At 32.1% G+C, this 10,495-nt stretch overlaps 2 protein-coding genes across 2 annotated transcripts; one reads left to right on the forward strand and one right to left on the reverse strand.

Annotated features, from left to right (window-relative positions):
- Positions 1 to 4,833: 4,833 nt before the first annotated feature.
- LOC108378550 (uncharacterized) lies at positions 4,834 to 6,698 on the reverse strand. The gene has a single exon (XM_017634843.1). The coding sequence runs from the start codon at positions 5,455 to 5,457 to the stop codon at positions 4,834 to 4,836; it is 624 nt and encodes a 207-aa protein (XP_017490332.1). The 5' UTR covers positions 5,458 to 6,698.
- Positions 6,699 to 7,251: 553 nt separating this feature from the next.
- LOC108378551 (uncharacterized) lies at positions 7,252 to 8,111 on the forward strand (the record flags this gene model as incomplete). Its single annotated transcript, XM_017634844.1, has 1 exon — positions 7,252 to 8,111. A coding segment is annotated over one exon (396 nt), but the record flags the coding sequence as incomplete, so codon positions are not given.
- Between the last annotated feature and the right edge of the window lie 2,384 nt (positions 8,112 to 10,495).

Below are 10,495 nucleotides of genomic sequence, written 5' to 3' on the forward strand. Positions count from 1 at the left end.
ACGCAGACTCGACTGTCGTGGGAACGGCCCCCCAAAAAAAGTAATTTTGCTCAATGTGTGGTGCACTCTCACGAAGTTTCTCCCATCAGCTGTTTTTTAGAAAGTGTGGTGTCCAATGAAGCGACTCACAATATAGCAAAGGCACCTAGCAGTACTGCTCAGTTTAGCCCAAATTCTAAATTCACTGCTACTGCCTTCTTCGCAGAAAACTTCGCATGTTGAATTTGACATAAATGAAACGCAGCGAACTTCTGTTGATGCCACTGAAGCCTAAAGGGAAACAACAAAAATGTATACAAACAAAAAGGAATGTCAAAAAATGCAGTCGCTGACAACGCCGTATTGTGCTTGCTGCGGCAGTGACTGCCAATATTATCAGTAACAGCTTATTTTAAAAACTGTCACTGCCACTACCACTGCTTCTACTACACTTTTAATGTTATCTACTCACCTCTATTTACTATTTAATAAAAGGTTAATAAAAATTATTACTATACAGATTAAAAAATGGTTTCTTGTCCTTAAATTAATTTACTTGCTGAGTTCCTTATATATGACTAATGATTTCTAAAATCACAAATATAAAACTTCAGAACGCCCATATTTTTCAATTTCAATTCAATTCAAATTTTCAACAACTTTACTTCTAACTTAACGGTTAAACAATTAAAAAAACGTGTCCAGTATTTTACATCCAGCTTTTCTTTCTTTAGAATAGTATAACCCGTTTCATAATTTAGTGGTGTTATCTTTATATCTTTTGCGTCAACCAAAATTATAGTTGATAAAAATATAAGTAAGACTGAAAATGGAAAGAAAAATAACAATATAATTAATTAAGTAATTATTTTGCAAATTTGTGTTTCCTCTTAATTCTCTGCGGATGTATGTGTCTATTTCTATTATCTAACACTTTTCCATTATTCAATTTTACTTTTATTTTTTTATATTTCGGGTCACTCTTTCTTATCCTATCTACTTTTACAAAAATATCGTATTTATCGATTAAAACTTTGTCAGTTCTTGTTATGTTTTTATTATTAATGGACATGATTTACTTTTTTATTATTTGTTCTCTTATTTTTGAGAATTCTTCATTTGTAATTTTGTTTGTCACAAAATCAACTGGTCTCTTATTTATAGTAGAATGAATGCTACTATTATAAAAATGTACCGATTTTATTACTCTTTTTAAAATTGGTTCTTTATTATTTTGTGATTTTAAAAGACGAAGGTGTTCATTAATTGTACCGTGTACTCTTTCAAAGTCACCATTACCCGTTTTGACTAGTGGTGATGTGAAATCTACATAGATCTCTTCAGTATTAAAATATTCTCTCATGTATGAGTTATTAAATTCGTTATCAAAAACGTATTTACTTGGTTTTCCAAATATTGAATGNTATTTTACATCCAGCTTTTCTTTCTTTAGAATAGTATAACCCGTTTCATAATTTAGTGGTGTTATCTTTATATCTTTTGCGTCAACCAAAATTATAGTTGATAAAAATATAAGTAAGACTGAAAATGGAAAGAAAAATAACAATATAATTAATTAAGTAATTATTTTGCAAATTTGTGTTTCCTCTTAATTCTCTGTGGATGTATGTGTCTATTTCTATTATCTAACACTTTTCCATTATTCAATTTTACTTTTATTTTTTTATATTTCGGGTCACTCTTTCTTATCCTATCTACTTTTACAAAAATATCGTATTTATCGATTAAAACTTTGTCAGTTCTTGTTATGTTTTTATTATTAATGGACATGATTTACTTTTTTATTATTTGTTCTCTTATTTTTGAGAATTCTTCATTTGTAATTTTGTTTGTCACAAAATCAACTGGTCTCTTATTTATAGTAGAATGAATGCTACTATTATAAAAATGTACCGATTTTATTACTCTTTTTAAAATTGGTTCTTTATTATTTTGTGATTTTAAAAGACGAAGGTGTTCATTAATTGTACCGTGTACTCTTTCAAAGTCACCATTACCCGTTTTGACTAGTGGTGATGTGAAATCTACATAGATCTCTTCAGTATTAAAATATTCTCTCATGTATGAGTTATTAAATTCGTTATCAAAAACGTATTTACTTGGTTTTCCAAATATTGAATGCCTATAATTTAAGGTTTCAATAAATATTTGACTGTTTCTATCAGTTATAGGTGCTATAAACAAATGTTTGCTGAATTTGTCAATAAACGTAAAAAATATTTGCCTTTCCGCAATATAAAAATCTCCATTGACAAATTTCACAATTGTTTATATACCTTGTTACTAATTGTTTAAATTTTGGAATATAAATTTTAGCTTTTAATTCTTTGAAATTTTCATCAATTCCGCGATGATTAAGTCTTACATGTTCTTTTTCTATGATTTCGAAGGCTTTTTCTTCGTCTTCGATATCATCCAAAAAGATAATGCTTTTTAATGCCTTGATACTTGAATTTCCAAGGGTTTTAATAAATGCCTTTGAAATTGTATGTATTTGCTTTCATTCGGACAATATACCATAAAATTCTTTAAGTTTAAATTCTTTAAAATTTCCCCGAAATTTTCATTTATCACATTTTCATAAATGAAAATTCGTTTGTTTTTGAAAATGGTTGTTTCGTGAATATCCTCACTATTCACTTTATCTACAGTGATAATAATTTGATTTTTAAACAAATTAATTGGTTTCTCTGTGATCCAAATGTGATCATTTGTATCCTCTATTGCACTATGTATAGTTGCACATGAAGACTGTACATCGTCTTGTGTTTCATCTATGTCCATATCTTCCAATGCGTTTACTTGTAATCTACTCAAAAAGTCCGCTACGTTATTTTCTTTTCCTTTAATATATTCGATATTAAATGAATACTCATTAAGTGCCAATTTCCATCTTGTAAATTTACTGTTTTCTTCTTTTAAATTATTTAACCAAATTAAAGGTTTATGATCAGTTTGTAATTTAAAACGTTTTCCATACAAATATGGTTTAAAATATTTGCATGCCCAAACTATGGCTAATAGTTCCTTTTCTATTGTTGTATAGTTCTTTTCACTGTCGCAAAGCGTTCTGCTTGCATAACAAATAGGATGTCCGTCTTGAGAAAGTACAGCACCAATTGCGAATGTACTTGCGTCTGTTGTTAAGACAAACTGGGTCTCAAAATCTGGCTATTTTAAAATTGGATAATCTATGAGAAGTTGTTTTAATTTCTCGAATGCATTGATATATTTTATATCATTTCTATCTATTTTCTTNTCGAATGCATTGATATATTTTATATAATTTCTATCTATTTTCTAGTCTTTTTTTAGGTATTTCACTATTGGATACGCAATTTTACTGTAATCTTTGATAAATTTTCTATAGTATCCAGTTATGCCTAAAAATGATTTAATTTCCTTCACTGTAGTTGGTAATTTAATTTTTTGAATTGACTCAATCTTTTTTGGATTTGGCTTTAATCCTTGGTTTGTAATAATATGTCCTAAGAAATCTGTTTCTTTTTTAAAAAAAAAAGAACATTTGTCAATTTGAATGGCATTCTTACGTATTCGTAATGTCCATACTCAGTTGAAAAAGCGGTTTTATGCCTGTCCCTGGGATCCACTAAGATTTGATGAAATCCTTTAGCCAAATCTAGTGTTGAGAAGTATTGTGCCTTTCCCAGTTTGTCAAATATACTGTCTATATTTGGAATAGGAAATTTATCTTCAGTAGTTACCTCATTTAATTTCCTATAGTCGATGACTATTCTCCATTTCTGAACTCCTGAATTGTCCATTTTCTTTGGAACTATCCATAAGGGTGCATTATATGGTGAAAAGCTCTTCTTTATGATTCCATTGTTTTCCATTTCATCGATTTGTTTCTTTATTTCTGCCTGAATATGAACCTCGGGGTACCTGTAAAGTTTAGTATAAATAGGTTTATTAGTGACTGTGTCAATAGTGTGCATCTTTTACGCTTGCTAAATTATCCCCCTCTTTAAAAAATAATTCTCTATTGTTTTTAATAATTTTTTGCAATTCTCGTTTTTCCTCAAGACTCATTGCATCGTTTTGCAATTTTTTAAAAATTTCATTTTTACTTACATTTTCTGTTTGTATTTCCTCCGTTTCCATTATATCATGGATATATTCTTTAGATTCATGTACGTAATAATCTTTTATATAGTCTTCGTTAAACAAATCTTTCATATTTAGTTTAAACTCCTCTTCTTCTTTGGTATCCTCGTTGACATATTCCCTGTCACTATCGAGATCATACACGCTTATAAAAGCCTTTCCTTCTCTATTTTTATATAAACCTGTGTTTTCTTTTCTTTTAGGAAAATGTTCATTTTCTTTGTGGCTTTCTAAATTTCTAAAACGTATTTCCTGTCCGTTCACTTTCATTATGTTCGTTTTGTAGGATAATTCCATTTGTAATGGAATTAGAACATCGTTTCCCAATATTCCATTATAAGGTTTATCCTCAAACGCGTCCATAACTAAGAAAGTTACGATTGTTTTGCTTTTATCCTTAAATTTTCTTGGTAACCACGTCAAGATATATGTATCCGCGATTTCCTTCTTCTTTCCGGTTATTATTATTCTCGGATCTTCTAATTTGCTTTCTAGTTCCCTTGGGAAAACTCCTCTATTTATAATAGATGCCTCTGCGCCTGAGTCCACTAAAAGTTTCACTGGTATTCCTCCAATGTTCACTTCGATTATTGGGACTCTCCTTTTTTTGAGCTTCTTCTGCAAAGTTTTCAACTAAAACATTATCAATTTCCATAGGCTCTNTCTTCTAATTTGCTTTCTAGTTCCCTTGGGAAAACTCCTCTATTAATAATAAATGCCTCTGCGCCTGAGTCCACTAAAAGTTTCACTGGTATTCCTCCAATGTTCACTTCGATTATTGGGACTCTCCTTTTTTTGAGCTTCTTCTGCAAAGTTTTCAACTAAAACATTATCAATTTCCATAGGCTCTGCCACTTGCCTTTTTGTTTGCCTCGTATTACCGCGAGTAAACTGTGTTGGTTGATAGTTTTGTTGCATGTTCACATTCTGCTGTCTTGCATTCACTGTGGGTTGTTTGTTTTGCCATTGATTATAATTTATATTTAAATCACTTGGTTGATTCACTTGATTTTGTTGGTTCTGATTCACATTTTGATAGCGTTGATAATTCTGATAATTTCGTGGTGCACTTGTATATTTATTTTTATCACTTTTGTTCACATCACTCGAATTAAACTTTGTAAATTGATACTTCCTATCCGACCGCGTCCAATTATTTTGTTCTAAAATCCTATACGCTTCGAATAAAGTTTTAATATCCCGCGAAATTATAATGCTTGCCGCGTTAATTGGGATTTTTTCTTTAAATAAGTTTAAAATTGCTTCTTCGTTACATTCGGGTTTTCTATCTATCGATTTTTCTTCCGACAAATGATACTTATTGTTCATTCGCGTTAAAATACTAGATAATTCATTATACGTTTGAGTTATATTCTTATGCTGAATCCTTTCTGCAATTTCCCTCAACTGTAAGAACGTATTTCTCTCACTGAAATTTTCTACTTATATCCTTTTGATATCCTCCCAGCTAGTATTGTCTATACTATATCTTAGTAATGTGGTATTCGTTTTCCCTACGATTTTATCCCTTATCTGTAGTACTACGAACTTTCTTGATTTTACAGAATAACTACTCATACTATTTATTAAAAATTCTACTTTGGTCACGATTTGTACAAGTTCTGCCGCACTGCTACCATTATACTCACCCATTCGATTAATGAATTTGAGTGGATCGAAATTGATTTCGAAATTTCCCCCTACTGCTCCTTGTCCTAATGATCCTTGTGCTGAAGTTGCCATGGTGTCCTCGTCTTCTTCTGATACTCTCCTTGGTATATAATAAGGTTTCATAAAATGCTCAATATACACAAATGTAATATTCGATTTACAATTGTTTTACCGGATTCTTTTTCTTTTGTATAAAAATTTTTATAAGATTGAAATATTCTTTTCAGGATTTTCGGTCTGAACCCAAGAATAAAATCTTTTTTCTTTAAAAAAAAATTTATACTTTTTAAGAAAACTCCTTCGCTTAAGTTAGTTGAGACTGCGCCAATAATAGAATCACGTTGTGACTCTATTTTAAAATAAAAGATATTCTTTCTTTAAATTACAAGATCGTGGTTTTTATTCATTAAATTGGTTTTCTAATAAATAAGAGCTGCGAAGGGAAGAATTAAATTATGAGTTGGTTATAATTATACTTGCTATCAGGAACATCAGGAACACTGCAATCCTAGAGCTGGATCCGGAACTGGAACTTCTACCTGAACTGGTCACTTTCACTTTAGAAATAGAACTGATTTGCAAAGTTTGCAAATTCCTCTTTTATACCTTATTCCTGGAGTGGCATGATCGAATTTGACCAATCAGAATTCGATCGCTCCAATTTCATCTTTTGGAATGCAAACATTAATTTCTAGCTATTTCATGCTACTTAACACTTGCAGTGGAGTAAGGTTTATGAGTACTTATGTTACTCCGGTGATTTACTTTTAATTGCAGATGAGGCGTGAGGTACTGCTTCACTTGATCTTACTTATGCTTGCAATAAACATGTATCTACGCATGTACGTATGTATGTGTATGTTGATTTATGCATTGTGTAGTCTCAAATTTACATATGTAGCCGGTGCATGTATGTATGGATGTGTGTACGTTGCCCGCTACTGTGCATTGTGTGGTGTCGAATTAAGTGTGTTTATAATTGGTATGGTCGGTGTCCATTGACTTNTGTATGGATGTGTGTACGTTGCCCGCTACTGTGCATTGTGTGGTGTCGAATTAAGTGTGTTTATAATTGGTATGGTCGGTATCCATTGACTTAAATATCGGACTAATAGAGTTTGTTGTAGTTGTTGTTGTTGGTATTGGAGATATTGGTAATGACGTTGGGAGTGTGGTGGTTGAATGTGTAACTATATGTATTTCCAGGAGAAAACATAAGAATAGGGCACAAAATGATATACTCCTGCAATTTATGGAGAAGTACCCGGACATCGCCAAGGGCTTTACAAAAAGGGATAAACAATTAGTAGACTCCCTTTGTCAGCAACTATCCGAATCACTAAACAGTGCTGGCCCGCCTACAAAGTATATAACTGGTTGGAAAGGGGCAATAAACAAAGCGTACTCGTGCATAATGGCCAAACCGTTCGTTACTCTCTAATTTTCTTCTAATTTCAGGTATGGACGGACTGGAAGAGTGAGGTGAAGAAGAAGTTGGTGCAGAATAAAGCCGAGGAACGCGCCACTGGTGGAGGACCCTTTTCCAAGAATACACTGACCCAGACGGAGGAGAGTATTGTGCGTACTTCCGGAATTGTGCAAAGTGTTGAAGGTGTCTCAGGATCAGCACTTGGTCTCGAGGAAGAGTACCTCATATCTAGTGACGATGACATGCCTTCAACTTCTGCGAAACGTCCACGCCTTCAATGTCTGCAAGTTCAAAACCCAACAGCGAAGAAAAGCACAAGTGAGCGTCTAAACAAATTTATGCAGTTGGATATGGAATGGAAGCAGGACGTCCGAAATAAAATGGACGCTATGTTAAAAATTCAACAGGAAGGAAATTAATCGAATAGGCTACTAATTAATGCCGTTAATAACTTAACGCAGGAGTTTACGACCTTTAATGCCAAAATTATTGAGTTGCTAGAAAACGTGAAGAGGAGATTCGGAATAATTATAAGACTTGCTGTCTAAATAGGTTGTGAACCTTTTTAATTTCAGATATGTACCTTCACATTTTTAGTACAAATTAGTTTTATAAGTATTCCCAAGAATGAATGTTTTAGTTTTCTATATTTTTGAACAACACTTTTTTAAATGTACCAATGCATGTATGTATATAAATAATACCGAATTATTTACTTGTAGGCACAAACTAGCCAGAATATGTTTCCGTACGGTGTATTTTTTAATATTTGCAATATTTTGTGTACATTTCTTTCGTCAATTTTTGCATCTAATGGTATATAAAATAATGATGCAAAGGTTTTACAAAATTTAGGAAAACTTGACAAACTTTCATAAAAATTTTCAACTTTCTAAACTTTCTAAAACTAAATTACGAATACTTCTGTGAGTGACTGTATGTAAATCTCTTATTTGAACAGTGAAACCCGCTTAAGTACCCCCCGCTTAAGTACTTAACCCGCTTAAGTCACCAACATTTTTGGGCAATGTGAATGTAATCTGAAGAAAATCCCTCTCTTAAGTACCTCCCCGGTTATTTACCCAACCCGCCTAAGTACCTCAATTTTTCGTACCCCTTTTACCATTTTACCTATAATTTTCCTCTTTTAAAATTCCTTAAAATATTTACATATTTTGAATCTCAGTGGCAGCGTTACACACCTTCGGCAAAAGAATTATAAAAAATCAACGGTAATTTTTAGCCACTTGAAACTTGCACATTATCACACTAGAATTGAATGGGCTATAGAATTGAATGGGCTATAACTGTATACTCAAAAAACACATCTGAGAAAAAAAATTAAAATTTGATGAATTTTTTTCTTTAAGTGTTCTATAAAATCTTAATCTTAGGTTTACATGGTATTTGTTAGGGAACGAACTGTATTTTAATTAAAAATCTTAAATAAGTTCGTATACTTCATTAAATGTTTATGTTGTATTCAAGGATTTAGATATTTTTGTAAGTTAACAAAAAGATGTAACTACATCAATAATTATCTTCGCTTAAGTACCCGCATCGGGGTACTTAAGCGGGTTCTTTTAAGTACCCAACCCGCCTAAGTACCTCAAAAGGCTGACATTTTTCGTGAGGTACTTTTTACATTTTCGTATGCACTTTCACCAGCTTGCCATAGTTTCGTAGCAGAATCAGCAATTCCACAAAATCCTCATTGACATTCTTGACATGTGCCCGTTGTTGGTTAAATGGGTACTGGCGCAAGATACGGTCGCCGATGATACCTGCAAAATAATTATTCAAAGCAAAAAGGGAATATTCATATTCATGCTTCAATAATCATTAATTTCCTTATTGGCCTTAATAGAGCGATACGAAAGTACGACCCCAAATTTTGTATATAACACCACGATTACGTCACCCGTTCACAAGTGGTGTACTCTCTTGTATTGTTGCTCAATAGCTTGTTCATTGGACCACGTGGGTAAATTTAAAGTTAAATACACAAGTTTGGTAAAATGCATTACATGCAAAACGCGTGCATTAATTATCTGTAATTAAAAAAGAAGTCGTAAAACACGTATGTAAATGCAGAGTAAACTATTTGCATTTGCGTTGTTGGTGTTTCCATAAACACATAAACTATTTCCTTTAATATCTTTTATACATTAATTAATACCTCCGTTTCTCTCTACCTCCTAAATAAATTCAAAGTTTGCATGGAACATAGACCATAGTATACAATGTTGTAAGGCATTATTGCTTAAAGACTATTAGCTATCTCATCCCTTATTCTACGGCCCTCATTTTGTATTTTACTGTTTTGCAGCATAAAAGTGTCTTCATGAACATTTTCTGATGCAGTAAAATTAGCATTTTCATTCCATTCTACATTATACTGCCGACAGATGTTATGCAGCGCGCAAAAGACATTTACAATTTTAACTACCTTCTTAGTTTGATAGTGTAAAGTTTTTTGCAAGCAACGAAATCAAAACACCTATAGTTCGCTCTATTATGTTGCGGGCTGAGGAATTCGCGTTATTAAATTTGTATTGTTGAGTTGCATATTGGGGATCCCAATAGGGTGTTAACATAAATGCATCGATACCACATCCGGAATCGCCCAGTAGTCTGGATGATCGGTCTCCATTTGCATATTCCCGTAGAAAATATTGCCGCGCATTGCTTACATTCCATACGAAAGAATCGTGGCTTGTGCCGGGGTATCGTGAACCAACCGCACGTATTATCATATTGCTGTCACAAATCTAACAAAAAACTTNAAATTTTTATAAAAAGTGTAGAATACCACCTTTTAGCTATAGACAAACCAAAAATGGAATTGGATAGAACTCTTCATGCTGATTTCAACCTTATCAAAATTATTTTGCGCAAGTAAATAATTAAGGAGATATAGGAGGTTAAGTTACATTTTTCGATATTTTGAAATATCAATATCTTATGAACTACATAACCGATTAAAGAACCAATGATGTCAAAATAAAGATGATTAGTTTATATTTTAGTCGATCTACATAATTTTTCTGTTTTTTTTATTTTTAAGTCAAAAATACTAAAACAAAAAAAATTTCATTAAATTACCTTTTTTGAAGAAAATCGCATAAATAATGCTACAGAAATTTATATTATTTAGAAAGCACAAGTTATTACCTTATATAGAAAGGTTTGTTATACGGAAAAATTTAGCGCAAGTAGTGGTAAAGATCGAAACTGTATATATTTTTTTTAAACAGCGTTTACCAA

This window comes from Rhagoletis zephyria, unplaced genomic scaffold, assembly GCF_001687245.7.
Source record: "Rhagoletis zephyria isolate East Lansing unplaced genomic scaffold, Rhagoletis_zephyria_1.1 Rzeph_scaffold_14374, whole genome shotgun sequence".
Taxonomy (NCBI): Eukaryota; Metazoa; Arthropoda; class Insecta; order Diptera; family Tephritidae; genus Rhagoletis; species Rhagoletis zephyria.

Coding starts and splice junctions, on each gene's coding strand:
- LOC108378550 (XM_017634843.1), bottom strand. CDS start 5,457: ATGAACAATAAGTATCATTTGTCGGAAGAAAAATCGATAGATAGAAAA.